Source organism: Macaca fascicularis, chromosome X (genome assembly GCF_037993035.2).
Source record: "Macaca fascicularis isolate 582-1 chromosome X, T2T-MFA8v1.1".
Taxonomy (NCBI): domain Eukaryota; kingdom Metazoa; phylum Chordata; class Mammalia; order Primates; family Cercopithecidae; genus Macaca; species Macaca fascicularis.
Window position 1 is genome coordinate 23,594,525 of NC_088395.1, and position 20,104 is coordinate 23,614,628.

Genomic DNA, 20,104 nt, shown 5'->3' on the forward strand with positions numbered 1-20,104 from the left:
GCAGCCTTTGCAGAGTTGGACTACGCTCCAGATCCTGGTCCGCCGCGGGACGCAGGCGCAAATGCAGGCTTGGGAGAGGGGAGGCGGGGCCGGCGCCCACGTGGCGGGGCGGTGAGCAGGGCGGAGGGGGGAGGGAGGGGGCGGAGCAGGTCTCGCGAGGCCGCGCCCCGGCTCGCGCTGGCGTCGTGCACGCGGTTGTAGCTGCCTGGCGGCGGGAGAAGCCGCGCTCGCGCCAAGGGACGTGTTTCTGCGCTCGCGTGGTCATGGAGGCGCTGCCGCTGCTAGCCGCGACAACTCCGGCCCAAGGCCGGCACCGAAGGCTGCTTCTGCTGCCGCTACTGCTGTTCCTGCTGCCGGCTGGAGCTGTGCGGGGCTGGGAGACAGAGGACAGGCCCCGCACCCGCGAAGAGGAGTGCCACTTCTACGCGGGTGGACAAGTGTACCCGGGAGAGGCATCCCGGGTATCGGTCGCCGACCACTCCCTGCACCTAAGCAAAGCCAAGAGTAGGTGGCGTCCCGCCAGAGGGTGGGAGGGGAGACTCCGGAGACACGTGTACCCCGGTTACACCCCCGGAGTCTGGGCTTGGGCGGCACCGCCTACGCTGCCTCCGGGCCCTGGGCGGGCCTGGTTCTCTCCTAGGAGGGCGGGGAAGGGAATAAAGGGGAGTTCTAGCTGTGAAGAAAGGTATGGTTTCCACTGATCAGATTTTAGAAGAGGTAGTGGTTACCCCAAAAGCCGCAGCTGAGGGAAAGTGGGTGGCCCTAGTCCCGAGTTTGCATCGAGGATGTTGGGCAAACTGAAACAGTTCCTGAAACATCTCAAAGTGCCCGCAGCACATCCCGTCTTTTTCAGGTACTGTTTCAGCGAAGGAAGACATTGATAGGTTGAATCACAAAAAGTTTGATTAAACAGAAAAGTTGCTAAACACAGTTGCTAAACACAGTGCTCAGGAGGTCAAACATTTCGTTTTTCTTTCCTCCTTTTTGTTTGCATCTTACAAAGATTATTAGTAAAAGCCACCTTCCCCAAAGCCTATGTAGTTAATGGATATTCCTTAAGTTTCTCAGACATGAAGAACCTATTACAGAGTGTACTTTTGAGGGAAATGAGGGGAAAGGAGGTTAGAGGTATGCATTTGGGTTGATGATAAACCTCGTGGCAAATTTGTGTCCTGCCAATTTGGTTTTTGATTATTTGCATTTCTGTCCAGTGTACAAAGCTAATGGCCACTTTCAGGAATGACACGTCAGACGAAGTAGATACTGTGAAAGTTGTGGCCTGCTACATCTGGATGTTAAAATTAACCAAAAGTGAACAGTGGCTATAGATAAAGGCTGTCTCTTGCTTGCTATTCAGTAACCTGCTTTTCCTACAGATCATTTGACATTCTGTGGTGTGCAGTTGGCTTTTATGGTTCAGTTACAGCATGTTCCATGCCAATATTCAGTGAAAAAAGTAATGCTTCACAATTCTGAATCCCTAGAGTTAAATGGAATGTTGTTATGACTTAGGATGGGTTGGGAGTGATAAATGAGAAAAACTGTTTTGTCCTCTTAAACATTTACAGTTCTTACTTACTGAAAGTTAATTACTTTGGGACTTTTTTTTTTTTTTTTTTTTTTTTTAGACAAAGTCACGCTCAGTCACCCAGGCTGGAGTGCGGTGGGGCAATCTTGGCTCACTGCAACCTCCGCCACCCTGGTTCAAGCGATTCTTCTGCCTCAGCCTCCCGAGTAGCTGGGACTACAGGCGTTCGCCACCACACCTGGCTAATTTTTGTATTTTTAGTATAGACAGGGTTTCACTATATTGGCCAGGCTGGTCTGGAACTCCTGACCTCATGATCCGCCTGCCTCGGCCTCCCAAAGTGCTGGGATTATAGGCGTGAGCCACTGTGCCCGGCCTACTTTGGGATTTTTAAGAAAACCAGTCTTAAATTTTAAAATCACAGTGTTTCCAAGCCCCACTGGTTTTACTTGCCTGGGAAAGTATTTTAAGTATGTCAGCCAGTTAAGTGTTTACTTGCATTACATATATTTTCCATAGGAAACGAATCTACTTCAAAGCTTTCCCTTTACCAGCAAAACTTAACATTTTAGTTGTTTACTACATTTCTCTGTCACATGTAGGCTTATCTAGAATTAAAGATACAAAGACTTTTGTTAGTAAAGACTATTATGGAGCCATTAAGGCCATATTTTCAAATAATTTTTAGTAATATCAAAAACTGTTCATAATTAATTTACTGTTTCCTTTAAGGAGGGAAAAAAGGCGGGGATGCAACGTGGCAAATTTGTGTTTAAAAAAGCATGGAAAGGCCAAGGCGTGGTGGCTCATGTCTATAATTTCAGCACTTTAGGAGGCCGAGGCTGGCTGATCACCTGAGGTCAGGAGTTCGAGACCAGACTGGCCAACATGGTGAAACCCCATCTCTACTAAAAATACACAGATTAGCCGGGTGTGATGGCGCATACCTGTAATCCCAGCTACTGGGCAGGCTAAGGAAAGAGAATCCCTTGAACCCGGGAGGCAGAAGTTGCAGTGAGCCCAGATCACACCACTGCACTCCAGCCTGGGCAACAGACTGAGACTCTGTCTCAAAAAAATAAATAAATAAAATTTTTAAAAATAGGACTGGAAAAACAGACATTAGAATGTTAACAGTAGTTAAGTTGATGGGCGTTATGGAGAGAGAGGGTTTAAATATTCTTTGTACTTCTCTGCATTTACCAGAATCTTTATGTTAATTATGAAATTTATATTCAAGACAATGTGTTTTTTTTTGATAAATGCAAGGGATTGCTTTGGGAATTCCATTTATAGATCTTAGCAAAGTAACTACCATTCTTAACCAAATATTTCCAAAATCAATTTTCAGAACAAAATTTATTTTTCAAATATGGTTTTCCCAGTATGCTAAAATCATTAGGGCACATCATTGTAATAGATCATGAAAATTATTATAACCTTTCACTTAAGTAGCATTTTAAGTAATTTATTTAAAGTATATATAATTGAATACCCTTCTGTCTATTTCTCCCTCCTGGCCTTTACCTAATCAGATCAGGATTATATATATGAGGTAGGATGCTGGCTCAAGATAAGTAATCATATGTTATATATTAATTTTTAAGAGAAATTCATGTTGTTTGTCTCTATTTCAGAGTGACCATAAATGGTGGCTGTTACAGAAAAGTATAAGCCTTACTTTCTAGGAACCTTAGCCAACTTGGAAGCAAGTATTGCCCTCAGTGTTTATAAAGGGTCTGAAAGTATAAGTGCTATCTGAATGTGTTAACAGAGCATGAAGTGCATTATTATCTAAGTGTGTTGGCTAAAATTACTGTATGCCCTTACAAGACAGCGGCATGAACTGTTCAACTGAACCATTGGGTCACTTGAAACCTGTTCAAGGGAGTCTTCTTTCAAAGCCCTCTAGGAAAATGATCCCATGGTTTGGGATTTTACACTTCTGGCCTGACATATTTGTACATTCCCTCCTCATTTTGTATAGCCTTATCTGCAGCAGGTCCTCCATGTGTAGGTTAGAAGCTGGACGAACTAAATTAGTACATCTGGAAGACTGCCATTAGAGAAAGGAGAATCTAATTATTTGAAATGTAGGAAGTTGACAACTTGAAGCGGGGCTATAGTGAAGTATCCAGGAGGGTTTAGTGCAGGGTGGAATTTAAGGGGTCTATGGGCATGAATAGGGGAAAAAAGTATTTATTTTCACTAACCCCCATCTGAAAGTTAGTGTTTCCTTCTATTATGAATGTCAGCAACAAACTACACTAGCTTCAGCAGTACTTGTACCTTGCACCAATAGAACCACAGTTATTTTCTTGCTACATTATGGTTATTGCAGGTATCCTGAAACACCATCTTCACTCATCGTTATCTTAGGTAGTTAAGTTGTCAGATCACGACTAGATCTTGCAGTTTTGAAGTGTTACAGAGCACGTGTATTATGATATCACCATTTAAAAAAATATTTTGATAATTGTATTTAAATACAATTGGTTTCTTTTGTAATTCTATGTATTTTCCTTTTTGCATTCAATAACACTCTTTTAAGAAGTCTGTAAGCTTCACCAGACTGCCAAAGAGATCTAAAGGTAGCCCTGATTTTTAGTGATTTTCTAAAGATGTCCTTCTACCATTCCACCAACTTTCTAAGTGTTACAGAACATCATGTATTTTTCTTTCTTAGTTTCCAAGCCAGCGCCCTACTGGGAAGGAACAGCTGTGATCGATGGAGAATTTAAGGAGCTGAAGTTAACTGATTATCGTGGGAAATACTTGGTTTTTTTCTTCTACCCACTTGATTTGTAAGTAATACATGTAAATAGCAGCTAGTAAAATCTCAGTCTTTATCAGTTGTTTTTTAGGAATATCAAACAAATTTTGTTCAGCTCTTGGTTTTTAAAAAGGCAAGCTGAAGTAAAGAAATGTATTTAAAATGGTAACATCTACCATATATTTCAGAGTCATAACACATCGACCTCAATAGTTATGTCTACATGATTATGCTGTAATGGAATAATTAGAGGAAAGCTACAATATATTCATTAAGCTATACCTACTAAGGCAAGAAAATGGACTGATAATATTTTAGAAAGCTTTAATAGCAAGACTTATGCCATAATTCTTTTTAATGTATCCCTCTTAATTAGAAAAATAATTCTATAATCCCAGCACTTTGGGAGGCCAAGGCTGGCGGATCACAAGGTCAAGAGATCAAGACCATCCTGGCCAACATGGTGAAACCCCATCTCTACTAAAAACACAAAAATTAGCTGGGTGTGGTGGTACGCACCTGTAGTCCCAGCTACCCGGGAGGCTGAGGCAGGAGAATCACTTGAACCCTGGAGGCAGAGGTTTCAGTAAGCCGAGATTGCACCACTGCACTCCAGCCTGGCGACAGAGTGAGACTCCGTCTCAAAAAAAAAAAAGAAAAAGAAAATTAAGCCATTTTCTCTAGTGATACCATGTAACTGTGGTTTTTCCATTTTTATTCTTTGCTGCATCTGTTGCTTTTCTGGGATTTGAACACTTCGCTGAAAATACTATATACTGCTTAAGGAATAAGGAATAACACCTGTGTATATGTTATGCTTATTGTGGGGTTTCTCGTCTTTCTTTAACTCTGTGACAGTGAGCATTTTTGTATATGGTCAGAAAGTTGACTAAAAGTAAATACTCCTACAGCTTTATTCACATTGAGGATTTAATTTTATTTTGCAAAACACTATTTTGAGTGTTTTTCAAAACTCATGAAAGTGAAAAGAGACCAAAAAGAGTTATGTCAATTTTTATCTTTTATTCTCTTGGAACTTACTTTTTGGTTAAAAAAAGTATCTTTGCCACTGTGCCTTTTTCCATTAGGACTAATCTAGAACCACATAGATCATATTTAAACTTGCAGGGAGGGTATACTTAAGCTCACTTCTATAGGTTGTTTCTAGGCCAGGGATTAACAAATTTTTTCTACTGGATTTGGGCTGTTGACCCGTTTGCCAACCCCCGCTCTAAGCCAAATAGGAAGAATTCTCATGAAAATTATTACATTGAGACTAAAGTTATGAGTCTGCATAATATATAATCTTTTAAATTAGTAAGAACTTGCTTCTTTCTAATCAACTCATACTGTGACTTGATTTTTTTAAGTATAGCTTAATTTCTAATAGAAACCAGATATAGAAATTTCAGTAAACATAAAAAATGACAGGCCTTCTAAATTCATGTTTATAAAACCAGAAAGTTAACATGTATGTTAAATATATACAACACCCTGAATTTGGAAATTAGTCTAATGTAGCAGAAAAATATGTTGTGTTTCTCCATTGTTATTCATAACTCCATAATGGGTAAGAGATAGTTAATTGGAGCATGTTGTTAGCAGTGGTCTTCTGGGACAAGGAGCTAAGATAGCTTCTTCCTGTTTTCATGTAATGCTGGACTGTGCCTGGTTAGAGAAGGAAGAATTCTGGGGCATTTGCCACAGTCTACAAGGAGGAAAGTTACAAACGTAACCCTTCAGTTTCCTGCCAAAACTTTTTCTGTCTTCATTAAGAAGTTGGTCAAATGTATCTCTAGGTAGCATTCCTTGAAATAAGAAGAAAGGCAAAGGCTGGGCGCAGTGGTTCACGCCTGTAATCCCAGCACTTTGGGAGGCCGAGATGGGCAGATCACCTGAGGTCAGTAGTTCTAGACCAGTCTGGCCAACATGGTGAAACCCCGTCTCTACTGAAAATACAAAAAAATTACCCGGGCGTGGTGATGGGTGCTTGTAGTCCCAGTTACTCAGCAGGCTGAGGCAGGAGAATTGCTTGAACCCGGGAGGCAGAGGTTGCAGTGAGCTGAGATCACACCACTGCACTCCAGCCTGGGCGACAGAGTGAGACCCTACCACAAAAAAAAAAAAAAGGAAAGCTGAGGCTGACCATTCCTACCCCTTAGAAAATATTTAAAATACATTTTATAGCCCAGGTTTCCAGGGACATCATCCTAGATTAGAACTGTCTACTTGGACATGACAGTGCTGTACCTGAACAGCTGAAACATGTTAAAATCCTGTATTGGTCTCTGATAGGAACTTGTTCCCGAAGTCTATGTTTTTCAAACTTTCTTGACCATGTCTCACAGTAGGAAATACATTTTTCATTGCCAGCCAGTACACAGGCACATATATATACAGCAACATTCCGTCTGGATGCACCAGCACAGCCATGCTCCTTAAAATGCTGAAAAACCCTCATATCATGTGGTAAATAGCCACTTCCCTTCCCTCCCCAAGTAGTTAGTCCTCCTGCCTGGTCCCTTTCAGAAACCTCCAGAATAAAAGCCAGCTTTGAGTTAAGATTGTTAAATATTTTGAATATCACTGTTGAAGACAAACATATATATGTATTTGTATATACAAACATATGTTTCATAATTTACCCTTACTATATATGATATAGTCTCCTATTTTTTATCCGATTTCACTTTTTAAAAATGTTGTTTAGAACTCAGTTGATTTAAGGAGTCCCTACCATGGTTTGAAAAAATGCCACCCTAGTAATATTCTCTAAACATGGCCTTCTGACAACATGAGGATATTAAGGTGTAAAATCCCTGGCTGCACAGGACTGGTAGACAAGGTGGAAGAGGACCTTATCAAGAAAGGAGGGGTGGGGGTACTGGAAAACATTGCCTCCTCTCCAAAATACAGATAGATGCATCTAGTTCATAGGGTTGGTATAGGAATATAAAAAAAAATAGTGGCCGGGCGCGGTGGCTCACGCCTGTAATCCCAGCACTTTGGGAGGCCGAGGCGGGCAGATCACGAGGTCAGGAGATCGAGACCATCCTGGCTAACACGGTGAAACCCCGTCTCTACTAAAAATGCAAAAAATTAGCCGGGCGTGGCGGCAGGCGCCTGTAGTCCCAGCTACTTGGGAGGCTGAGGCAGGAGAATGGCGTGAACCTGGGAGGCAGAGCTTGCAGTGAGCCGAGATTGCGCCGCTGCACTCCAGCCTGGAAGATTGAGCGAGACTCCGTCTCAAAAAAAAAAAAAAAAAAAATAGTGAAATGATGTAAAATGTTTATAGATCCTTTGAAAGCTGTAAAGTACTATATAAATAAAAGGTATTATTAAATAAAAGTAATAAAATGGGGGGTGGCTATTGCTATAAGGGAGAAGGGAACACTGGTTGACTACTGATCTATTAAGTTGTAATAAGAAAGTTTATTGAGATGTAGTTGAGAACTCTGTAATATGTTTCTTTATTAAATATTTGATCAAATGACAGTTTTGAAAAGGTTCAAATATAAAATTATTCTTAATGTGCTTTTTTATTATTAAAGGTATTTGTAAAAATTGTCATTTGAAAGTTTAGGTATATGCTTATTTGGAGAATACTGATTTTTTTTGTTTGTTTGTTTTACCTTTCAGCACATTTGTGTGTCCAACTGAAATTATCGCTTTTGGTGATAGACTTGAAGAATTCAGATCTATAAATACTGAAGTGGTAGCATGCTCTGTTGATTCACAGTTTACCCATTTGGCCTGGTCAGTATCTTACACTTACATTTGTAGAAAAAAAGAATGGATTTACTCTTAAAGCATGGGCAGATAAATCTTGATATGATACAATAAGAATATAGTCATTTATCAGGCAATTCAGGAATAGATTTATCTAAGAGTAATACATGCCTCTACACATTTTCCGGGTTAAAAAAAGAGAGAAGAGTAATATAATCAGCTGCAATAGTAAAAATGCTTAAGGATTTTATAGGACATTTCAAAATTAGGGGAAAAGTTAAATGCAGTAGATGTGATTTCTATAACGAAAACCACTGAATTATATGATTACTTTATTATGATAAATTGGGTTACCATAATCTGAAGGAAAAAAAATCTTTAAAATATGCCATTTCTCTGTTACAGTTGTATAGTCAAACTCAGCTTTTACAATTTTCAAGAAACAATAATTTTTTTAAATTCATTTAAAAAAATTTTTTTAAATTCATTAATCATAAAAAGATGTTCTACCTAAATTCATTGTAAAGAATTGCAAAATAAAATGACAAGAGATGCCAATTTTCCCTGTCTGTTTGGCCAAGATTTAAAAAGATTGAAAAAATTTATCCACTATGGACAAAAATTGAAGAAATGGCACTCACACACAGCTACTTAGCATTTCTGGAGAGCCGTTGGGCTACATGTCTCAAAATTGGAAATTTACATGTTAATACGAGTTTTTAATAGTGTCCACAGTCTTGTGCAGAAAACTTTGTGCACAATAAAGACCATTCAGAATTAGGCCAGGCACAGTGGCTCACGCCTGTAATCCCAGCACTTTGGGAGGCCGAGGCAGGCGGATCACCTGAGGTGGGGAGTTCGAGACCAGCCTGACCAACATGGAGAAACCCCATGTCTACTAAAAATACACAATTAGCCAGGCATGGTAGCAGGTGCCTGTAATCCCAGATACCCAGGAGGCTGAGGCAGGAGAATCACTTGAACCCAGGAGGTGGAGGTTGCAGTGAGCTGAGGTTGCACCATTGCACTCCAGCCTGGGCAACAAGAGTGAAACACCATCTCAAAAACAAAACAAACAAAAGATTCAGAATTATTTTGGTTTTAAAACATAATATTCAATTTATTAAAGTTACAAATTTAAAACACGAGCTTTTTTTTCATTTATAATCTGTGTGTGTGTATAACAAATTTTCATTGCTTGGGGAGCTACAATTTAATTAATTACATTTCCCTAAGAAATTAATTCCCATAAGTATTTTTAAATGCAGTTATATGTTTAATATATTTGAATTCCTTAAGTATCTCAATTTTTAGACAAACCTTCCCAAATACTTACGTAGTTCTAATGTGCCAAATTATCTTAAACATTATAAATAACTTAATATATAAATATGTACTGATTATTTCTTAATATAATATAAAAATATTAAAATAGCCTGGCATGGTGGCTCACACCTATAATCCCAGCACTTTGGGAGGTCAAAGCAGGAGAACCACTTCAACCCAGGAGTTCAAGACCAGCCTGGGCAACATAGTGAGACCCTATCTATACAAAAAATTTAAAAAATTAGCCAGGTCTGGTGGCGTGTACCTGTGGTCCCAGCTACTCGGGAGCCTGAGATGGAAGGATCACTTGAGCCTAGGTGGTCGAGGCTGTAGTGAGCCAAGATCACACCATTGCACTCCAGCCTGGACAACAGAGTGAGATCCTGTCTCAAAAAAAAAAAAAAAATTAAAATATAGGCTTAATTTGCTTTATCATTTCCTTTAAAAAAAAGAAAGACAGGGTCTTACTGTGTTGCCCAGGCTGGAGTGCAGTGGCACAATCAGTCATAGCTCCCTGCAGCCTTGAACTCATGGGCTCCAACAGTCCTTCTACCTCCCCAAATAATTGGGACTGCAAGGTTGCACCACCATGCCTATTTTAATTTTTATTTTTGTAGAGATGGAGTCTTGCCATATTGCCTGGGCTGTGCTTCATCACTTCTGTAGTAATTCTAAATCTTCCGAGGATTAAAATGCATATCCACTAAGGAAAAAGTTATGTCATCCCAAATAATTTGGGATTGCTTTCCCAAGGAAATTTGGGGATACATTCTCAGCTGGATAGGTTTCACATCAACCAGAGATTTCTACTTGGGTGTCAGAACTGGGCTCCAGATACCTGGAGGAATGTCGTTTTGTTTTCTGTCTGCTGTGTCAGTACCCTCCTGTTACAGCATCAGCCCATGTCTCCTGGCTTCAAGTTACAGAATACCCATTGAGCATCCCTAATCTGAAATCCACAGTGTTCCAAAATTCAGAATTTTTTGAGTGCTGACATGATGCTCAAAGGAAATGCTCAGTGAAGCATTTCAGAGTTCAGATTAGGGATGTTCAACCAGTAAGTATGCAGATATACCAAAATCAGAAAAAATCTTAATCCAAAACACTTCTGGTCCCAAGCACTTCTGATAAGGGATACACAACCTGTACTGAAGACTGATGCATCTGATATTATAACTAACTTCCTTCACTGTTTCAAGTGGACTTTGCATTTCTTTGTCTCTCAGAATGTTAAAATGTCATCCATTTGTATCCTGTCTATCTCTTCAAGGCTTTGTCTTATGATCACACTACTGAGATCATGCTTATGATACTACATGTCTTTTGATCTATCAGTTTCACTTTCAGAAATCAATTAGACAAGTGTATAAAAGTAAGAATACAAGGATGTTTTCAGCAGTGTTTATAAAGCAAAAAAAGGTAAATGGTTTAAATCTCCATCATGGAGATTAGTAAAATATAGTAAAGATGGTCCTGACTTATGATGGTTCGACATATAATTTTTCAACTTTACAGTGGGTTTATGGGATAGTAAATACATTTTTAGCTAATGATATTTTTAACTTATGATGTGTTTATCAAGACATAACCCCTGCTGGGCACAGTGGCCTGTAATCCCAGTACTTTGGGAGGCTGAGGCAGACAGATCACCTGAGGTCAAGAGTTCAAGACCAGCCTGGCCAACATGGTGAAACCCCGTCTCTATTAAAAATACAAAAATTTGTTGGGTGTGGTGGCGAGTAGCTGTAATCCCAGCTACTCGCAAGGCTGAGGCAGGAGAATCGCTTGAACCTGGGAGACGGAGGTTGTAATAAGCCAAGATCGTGCCTTTGCACTCCAGCCTGGGCAACAGAGCAAGACTCCGTCTCAAAAAAAAAGACACAACCCCATCATAAGTCAAGGAATATCTGTGTATCCATACATTAAAAATGTGTTATAGGCCGGGCACAGTGGCTCATGCCTGTAATCCCAGCACTTTGGGAGGCTAAGCCGGGTGGATCATCTGAGGTCAGAAGTTCAAGACCAGCCTGGTCAATATGGTGAAACCCCATCTCCACTAAAAATACAAAAATCAGCCAATGTGGTGGCACATGCCTGTAATCCCAGCTACTTGGGAGGCTGAGGCAGAAGAATCGCTTGAACCTGGGAGGCAGAGGTTGCAGTGAGCCGAGATGATGCCACTGCATTCCAGCCTGGGCGACAGAGCAAGACTCCATCTCAGAAAAAACAAAAATGTGTTGTAGGCTGAGCACAGTGGCTCATGGCTATAATCCCAGCACTTTGGGAGGCTGAAGCAGGAGGATTGCTTGAAGCCAGGAATTTGAGAACAGCCTGGGTAACAAAGCTACACCCCATCTCTACAAAAAAAGTGTTTAAAACATTACCCCAGTGAGATGGTGCATACCTGTAGTCCCAGCTTCTCAGGAGGCTGAGGCAGGAGGATCGCTTGAGCCTGGAAGTTCTAGGCTACACTGAGCTATGAGCACATCACTGCCCTGCAGCCTGGGAGACAGAGCAAGACCCCGTCTCAAAAACATAAATATGTGTTGTGTATATATTTTTTTTAATGTTTAAAGGATATGAATATATTAAATGGGAAAAGCAAAACAGAAAGTATATTAGCCTGTTTTGTTAGTGAAAGAATGTGTGTATTTTGTTCATGTGTGTGCATGTGCATGTATAGAGAAAGAGTGCTGTTTTAATATATGCTGTTTACTTAGCTCTGAGAGGTAAGCATTCTGTTTGTTACAGGATTAATACCCCTCGAAGACAAGGAGGACTTGGGCCAATAAGGATTCCACTTCTTTCAGATTTGACCCATCAGATCTCAAAGGACTATGGTGTATACCTAGAGGACTCAGGCCACACTCTTAGGTACCTTTCAGTGGTTTTACATTATGACAAATCCAAGCATGTTTATAATCCTCCTTGAAATAGATGTTATTTATGAAATAGAAGAACAAATTTTGATCAAGAAATATTATTTTGAGACCAGGCACGGTAGCTCAGGCCTGTAATCCTGGCACTTTGGGAGGCCATGGTGGGCAGATTACTTGAGGTCAGGAGTTTGAGACCAGCCTGGCCAACATGGTGAAACCCTGTCTCTACCAAAAAATACAAAAATTACCCGGGCATGGTGGCGTGTGCCTATAGTCCCAGCTACTCGGCAGGTTGAGGTGGGAGAATTGCTTGAACCTAGGAGGCGGAGGTTTCAGTAAGCCCAGATCATGCCACTGCACTCCGGCCTGGGCGACAAAGTGACAAAAATAATAATAATAAATAATTGGCCGGGCATGGTGGCTCACGCCTGTAATCCCAGCACTTTGAGAGACCAAGGCGGGCAGATCATGAGGTCAAGATATCGAGACCTTCCTGGCCAACCAACATGGTAAAACCCCATCTCTACTAAAAAATACAAAAATTAGCTGGGTGTAGTGGCACATGCCTGTAGTCCCAGCTACTCGGGAGGCTGAGGCAGGAGAATCGCTTGAACCCAGGAGGCAGAGGTTGCAGTGAGCCGAGATCGCACCACTGCACTCCAGCCCAGGTGACAGAGCAAGACTCTGTCTCCAAAAAAAAAAAAAAACAGAAAGAAATATTACTTTGTTCTATTAGTCTTTAAAATAAACTACTAAACTTAAACTATGTTACTTTATATTAGCCCTGATTAAACTATGTTAGCATCATAGACTTTTAGAGCTGGAAGATTATTTAGAGATCTTTCACCAACTCTGTCATCTTACAAATAAAAGAGACAGATTCATAGAGTTCCGTGATCTTAGCCAGAGTTATATAATTATTTAATTGCAGAGCCCAGACTTAAATCCAGGTCCCCCAACTCCTTGTCCATTTCTTTTTCCTTTTTACCAAACTGACTCCAGTAGTGTTTTTTTCTAAATACAAGTGTCATACTACTTAGCAAACCTGTGTCTTTGGAGTAGGAAAAATTAAGGAAATATTTTACCCAGATACTCTCACTGGGTTACTTGAGCTAACAAACATTAATAGAATTCTTTGAAAAGGGGGCAATTTTAGCGTGTTGTAATTTGGTTGTATTGCTGATTTGCTTTGTATTGCCAATAGTTTTTCTTATATGTTTTATGTGAAAGTGTCAGTATTCTATAATCCTGTGTTTTTTATAACAACTTTTTTGGAATATAGTTCACATATAATACAATACCCATTTAAAGAATACAATTCAGCTGGGCATGGTGGTACATGCCTGTAACCCCAGCACTTTGGGAGACCGAGGTGGGAGGATCCCTTGAGCCCAGGAGTTTGAGACTAGCCTGGGCAACATAACCAGACCCTTGTCTTCTACAAAAAAAATAAATAATTTTTTTTTGTTAAATTAGCCTGTTGTGGTGTCACATTCCTGCAGTCCCCCTACTCAAGAGGCTGAGATAAGAGGATCGCTAGAGCCTGGGAGTTCAAGGTTGCAATGATCTATGATCACACCACTGCACTCTAGCCTGGGTAACAAGAGTGAGACCCTGTCTCTAAAAAAATTAAAAATAAAGAATACATTTCAGTGGTTTTTGTGTATTTACAGAGTTGTGCAACCATCACCACAATTTTAGAATGTTTTCATACTCCAAAAAACCCCATACCCATTAGCAATCACTCCCTGTTTCCCCTAACCCACTTCCCCTGGCTTTAGGCAACCACAAATCTACTTTATGTCACTATAGTTGCCTATTCTGGGCATTTCATATAAATGGAATCCTACAATATGTGCTTTTATGACTAGCCTCTTTTCATGCATAGTGTTCTCAAGGTTCATTGTATTGTATCATGTATTGCTACCAGCAATTTCCCCTCTTTTGTACTTGCTAAGTCTTTAATGTTTTCTGCTTTCATAAAGTCTGTTACTAAGTTAATTTCCAAGAGTAAATATGCCCCAAAAAAGACTGAGGCAGTTTTAAAATGTAGAATCATTTGAACATTAACCAAGTAAAATTATCTAATGTTAGCTATATTATTTGATTTGAGCCATTAGTTTCTTTTTAAAAATTTTTTTTAAGGCCAGGCACGGTGGCTCACGCCTGTAATCCCAGCACTTTGGGAAGCCAAGGCAGGTAGATTGCTTGAGTCCAGCAGTTTGAGACTAGCCTGGGCAATATGATGAAACCCTGTTTCTACAAAAAATACAAAAATTAGCCGGGTGTGGTGGCACACACCTGTAGTCCCAGCTACTCAGGAGGCTGTGGCAAGAGGATCACTTGAGCCCAAGAGGTTGAGGCTGCAATGAGCCGAGGTCATGCCACTGCACTTCAGCCTGGGCAACAGAGTGAGATCGCGTTTGAGAACAAATTTAAAAATTATTTTTTATTTTCAAAATAATACATGCACATATGTGTATAGTTTTTAAAAGCCAGATTATCTTCAACAACTGTAAATACTATGGCACATTTCTTAGCCAAAAACAAATTTTTAAAGCTGCAGTTTTACAGTGATAATTCCAAATTATACATTAGATTGAGGGAGGGATATGCGCACACGTGTGTGTGTGTGTGTGTGTGTGTGTGTGTGTACCATTGGAGTAGGTAGGTAGTGTGGTGTTTGTTCTGTATAGCATCCTTCTGCATGGATGGTGTAGGAATTCAAAATACATAGAAGAAATGGCCTCACCTCTACCATTCTTCTCTTACAGAGGTCTCTTCATTATTGATGACAAAGGAATCCTAAGACAAATTACTCTGAATGATCTTCCTGTGGGTAGATCAGTGGATGAGACACTACGTTTGGTTCAAGCATTCCAGTACACTGACAAACATGGAGAAGGTACCTTTCCTTTCTAACCTTTTGATTTTTTAGTTTGAAAGATAACATAATTCGTTTGGTTTCTTACCATAAAAGTAATTTGGATATTTCCACAGTTTTCTGATTATTTACAAATTATTAGCAGATCTTTTTAACAGACCAAATTATAATTTAAAGTGCTTTAACAAAATATCAGGCCAGGCATGGTGGCTTATGCCTGAAATCCCAGCATTTTGGGAGGCCAAGGTGGGAAGATTGCTTGAGCTCAGGAATTCGAGACCAGCCTGGGCAACCCAGTGAAACCTCACCTCTACTAAAAATCAAATATATATGTGTATATATGTGTGTGTGTGTGTGTGTGTGTGTATAAAACTAATGTATTCTGCTTACTAAATAAGATGCAAAAATATTCACTATTTGCATAGTCCTTTTTGATAAAACTCAGAAAAGTTTCTGCTACTGCAATTTTTAAAATTATGTTTCTGCAAGCTTAGAATGTGTCAATCTGGCAATATTTAGTGATGTAGTTTTCATTTGCCTGTTTGTATTATTGAATTTAGCCTTTAAATAATCCTTGATCACTTTTCTGCCTTTCAGCTAAGATGAAGTATAATAATGTAATCTCTGGGCTTATTCAGTATCACATTTGTAATCTACAAGTTCATCATTTTGCTAAAATAGAACACATATATTCCTTTTAAAAATGTCACTGAGTCACTGAGTCAGGATGCATTCTAAAGTCTCTTTTGACAAATAGTGAATCATGTCATCAGTACAAAGTACTGCAGGAAACATGGCAAACAAGCTAACTGGAAGTTTATGTAAATTTGGAGGAATTTTTGCCATGCCTAGGCCTTCCAGCTCACCAGATTCCCAAACTTTCCAACTGTATTAGAGGGGCAATCAACTCGATTTCTTATATTTTTAATGTAACTAAACACAATTGCTAAAAATGAAAATAGATTAGCTGCCTGCTGATAAGCTCCATGACTAAAATTCCTTGGTGTGAGCAGGAGGCTAATAGAAGTCATGTGCTCGGTGGTCTGGAAATGTTCTTATTAGTATATTCTGTTAACTTCAGTCTCATGTAGAAACAGAAAAAGTCAGTTGCTGGAGGTAACTGAATTCTGTTTTTAAAATGTCTTCTGCCTCTTTTTGTTTCTTTTAGTCTGCCCTGCTGGCTGGAAACCTGGTAGTGAAACTGTAAGTATATATATATTTTTTATGTTGAGTTGATGGTTAGAGTCAAAAAAAAAAAAAAACATGCTAACCTTAGAATAATCTTTCCTTGTTACTAGAACTGTCTTGATTTTGTAAATGAAGTAAACATTGCTAAGCAGAAATCAGAGTACAGACATTCTTTTGCCTGTAGGAAGAGTAGCTGAAACTGGAGAAAGCAGAATATGGGGCGTGATGCTGTGAACTTTAAAGCCAAGTATACAGATAAATACACCATTCCAAAAAAAAAAGGGCAGAGGGGAGACTTGGTAGAATAATTCAGAAGTCTTATATAGGTCATGTATCAAATTTCTTCCTGTATTCTGGACAAAGAAAACAGTCACAAACAAAACCTTTCTATGCATAGTAAGAAGTTTTGAGAAAATCTAGCTCAATTAATACTGAAGATAATGATTCTCTCCTTGTCATGAAGAAAGAAGAGATTGAAACACATATATTCTTTCATTTAGGAGGCTGTAAAATTTTTTTTTTTTTTTGAGACAAGTGTTGCTCTGTCGCCCAGACTGGAGGGCAGTGGCATGATCTGGACTCAGTGCAACCTCTGCCTCCAGGGTTCATGCAATTCTCATGCCTCAGCCCCCCAAGTAGCTGGGACTACAAGCCTGCACCACCACACCCAGCTAATTTTTGTATTTTTTGGTAAAGACAGGGTTTCTCCATGTTGTCCAGGATGGCCTCAAACTCCTGGCCTCAAGTGATCCACCCTCCTCAGCCTCCCAAAGTGCTGGGATTACAGGCATGAGCCACTGCTCCCAGCCAGGAGGCTGTATAATTTATAGACAATCCCTGAAGTACTCTCCTGCCAAAATACAATTTAGAAACTTGCTTGAACCTTTTTAGGAAGAATATGTTTATCTTCTAAAAATCAAGAGTTTTACACAAGCTGCAGTTAGGAAATTGGGAGATACTAGAGCATTAGAGGAGGAAATCATTATCTTTGGGTAATAGAAAAATATAGACTCCTAAGACTTCCTTCCTTAGCAAACCAAAGAGAAGTACCATTAGCCATAGATAACCACTGGTAGAAATTTGCGCTCTAACCTCAGGTGTGCCCCTTTCTGGTCCTTGAACTTGGTAAGCTGATTCTTGCCTCAGGGCCTTTGCCCTTGCCGTTCTTTCTGTACTCCATCTGCATGACTAGTTCCCTCTCTTTGCTCACATTTTTGCTCAAATATCATCTTAGAAGTCTTTCCTCACCACTTTATCCCCACCCTACACATCCTCCAACCAACTTTTTTTTTTTTTTTTTTTTTTTTGAGACGGAGTCTCACTCTGTCACCCAGGCTGGAGTGCAGTGGCCTGATCTTGGCTCACTGCAACCTCCACCTCCCAGGTTCAAGCGACTCTCCAGCCTCAGCCTCCCAAGGAACTGGGATTACAGGCGTGCACTACCACACCTGGCTAATTTTTGTATTTTTAGTAGAGACAGGGTTTCACCATGTTGGCCAGGCTGGTCTCAAACTCCTGACCTCAAGTGATCCACCCACCTCAGCCTCCCAAAGTGCTGGGATTACAGGCATGAGGCACCACACCTGGCCCAACCAACCTATTTGTAAAAGCATTTATTACCGCAACCTAAAATTAGAATTAGGATGTAACTCCAAGGGCAGGGACTTCGGCTGTGTTGTTCACTAATAAATACTGCCTATCATAATACTTTGAATAGTTTCCATATAGCAAGTCTGTTGAAAGAATATCCAAACACATAAATATATACAACTATTATTTGTCGATCAAAAATAAAATTAAAAAGAATGACCACCACAGTATGTGATAACACGTATGCATTCTTCTGGAGGGAGAATCCATAGTTTTCATCAGATTCTCAGAGATTTGTGGCCCCCAAAAGTTAATCATTTAAATAGTCAACATGTTTTCTGAAATGTCCGGTACTCATCCTGTAATACCTTTCAGAGTTAAATTGTACTTCTTGAGAGCTCTCACCGATCTCTGGGAACTTGGACACCTAGCACATGCCTGTGATTGGAGATGTTATTCATCAGTCACAGATGGTTTTGCTGCACCTCCAGGGGGAAGTGCCCCCTACCTTGAAGATGTGTCTGAAATGCTTTTTAAGGCTCCTTAAGCTGCTGCTTAAGCCAGCAGCTTCTGATTTGTATTTATTTCTATAAGCCTCATAATCAACAAATGTAAACTAACCTGACTGATTTATACTTTTAAGGTACCTAGTGTTCAAAGTACCTTTAATGTATAATTTCAAATCCCCTTTGAGATCCATCAGATCAACATAGAGATGAGTAAGTTTGCTATTGTAACATTAACTTTGACCTCAAAGGCAAACCTGTTGTGCAAACCCATCAGAAATTGATTCAGAGTCAGTCAATTACAAAAGTTACAATAAGTTATTTATATATATATAAAGATAGATGTACTTTACCTATAACTAGCAAGTAACATAGTTAATGTGAGGTCAAAATATATTGGAAATTTTTTTTTTTTTTTTTTTTTTTTTTTTTTTGAGGCGGAGTCTTGCTCTGTCGCCCAGGCCGGAGTGCAGTGGCAGGATCTCGGCTCACTGCAAGCTCCGCCTCCCAGGTTCACGCCATTCTCCTGCCTCAGCCTCTCGAGTAGCTGGGACTACAGGCGCCCACCACCACACCCGGCTAATTTTTTGTATTTTTAGTAGAGACGGGCTTTCACCGTGTTAGCCAGGATGGTCTCGATCTCCTGACCTCGTGATCCACCCGCCTCGGCCTCCCAAAGTGCTGGGATTACAGGCGTCAGCCACCGCGCCCGGCCTGGAAATTTTTTTAAGTCTAACAGGTTTCTAAGGCTGTGATGCTCTTGGAGGGAACACAACAGTATTCATTAACTATTGACAGTAGTGCTTGATGTATTTGAGTTTGGGTGGTTTTTTTTTTTTTTGGTTTTGTTTTTTTTTTTTTTTTTTACTTTGCAGCTTGAGATTTAAAAGTTGTATTCTGGACTTTAGTAAGCCCATAGTGAACACCTGCCTCCTTTTCAGATAATTGTGGCATAACATCATTTTAGCAGCAGATGATTTTTAAAGTACATTAACATCTGTAGCCATGCTCTCTAAATGTGTTTGACTTAATTAGATCAAACCTGAAGATGCCATGAAAGCCTGGTGGCCAAGAGAAGAGCTGTAAGTAAGTTTTGGGGTGCTTGAGTACAGATGTTAATTTATTCACAAAAAATACATAAAAATATTTGTCTTTTGGAATAGCCGAAATTAGTAGGTAGGACAAATCTCATTTTTTTCTAAATATACAATCTGATATACAAAAATAATTTTTACTCAAGGCATGGGCAACTAATGTCAGACTACTCATTATGTTTATTTAAAATGAATAATTTCCTTTTTTTGTGTTTTAACAGATAATCCCAGATCCAGCTGGAAAGCTGAAGTATTTCGATAAACTGAATTGAGAAATACTTCTTCAAGTTATGATGCTTGAAAGTTCTCAATAAAGTTCACGGTTTCGTTACCACATTGTGTTGCAGTAGTAATTTCTTGGAGAATATAAAGATCCACATCAGAGTCCAAAGATATTTAGCGTTAGCGTTAGACACTGATGTCAAAAGACAAGCAGTTATTTTCTGTCTTTCCAAAGGAAGAAATGGGAGATTGAATCAAACTGAGTAACAGCAATAATGATATTTATGGAGTATATGCCATGTGCCAGGCATTGTGTTAAGCAGGTTAGGGGCATTATTTAATCCTCACAGCAACTCATTGAGTTCTTTATTTTAGAGATGAGGAA

At 39.8% G+C, this 20,104-nt stretch overlaps 1 protein-coding gene across 2 annotated transcripts; it reads left to right on the top strand.

Moving 5' to 3' along the window:
* The first annotated feature begins 179 nt into the window (after positions 1-179).
* Positions 180-19,831, top strand: PRDX4 (peroxiredoxin 4). 2 transcript variants are annotated; one of them, XM_005593171.4, is made up of 7 exons: positions 180-504; positions 4,215-4,332; positions 7,941-8,057; positions 12,108-12,230; positions 15,010-15,140; positions 16,288-16,322; positions 19,719-19,831. In XM_005593171.4, the coding sequence occupies exons 1-7, from the start codon at positions 264-266 to the stop codon at positions 19,767-19,769; spliced, it is 816 nt and encodes a 271-aa protein (XP_005593228.1). In that variant the 5' UTR covers positions 180-263; the 3' UTR covers positions 19,770-19,831. The 2 variants fall into 2 exon arrangements, with proteins under 2 accessions (XP_005593228.1, XP_065394759.1); XM_065538687.1 differs by lacking the exon at positions 19,719-19,831 and adding an exon at positions 19,439-19,504.
* Positions 19,832-20,104: the final 273 nt, after the last annotated feature.

Excerpts from the sequence above, each read along its gene's own strand:
- PRDX4 (XM_005593171.4), top strand. The coding sequence starts at position 264 with ATGGAGGCGCTGCCGCTGCTAGCCGCGACAACTCCGGCCCAAGGCCGG. Across the intron at positions 8,058-12,107 it reads CAGTTTACCCATTTGGCCTG|GATTAATACCCCTCGAAGAC; the intron begins GTCAGTATCTTA and ends TGTTTGTTACAG. Across the intron at positions 12,231-15,009 it reads GACTCAGGCCACACTCTTAG|AGGTCTCTTCATTATTGATG; the intron begins GTACCTTTCAGT and ends CTTCTCTTACAG.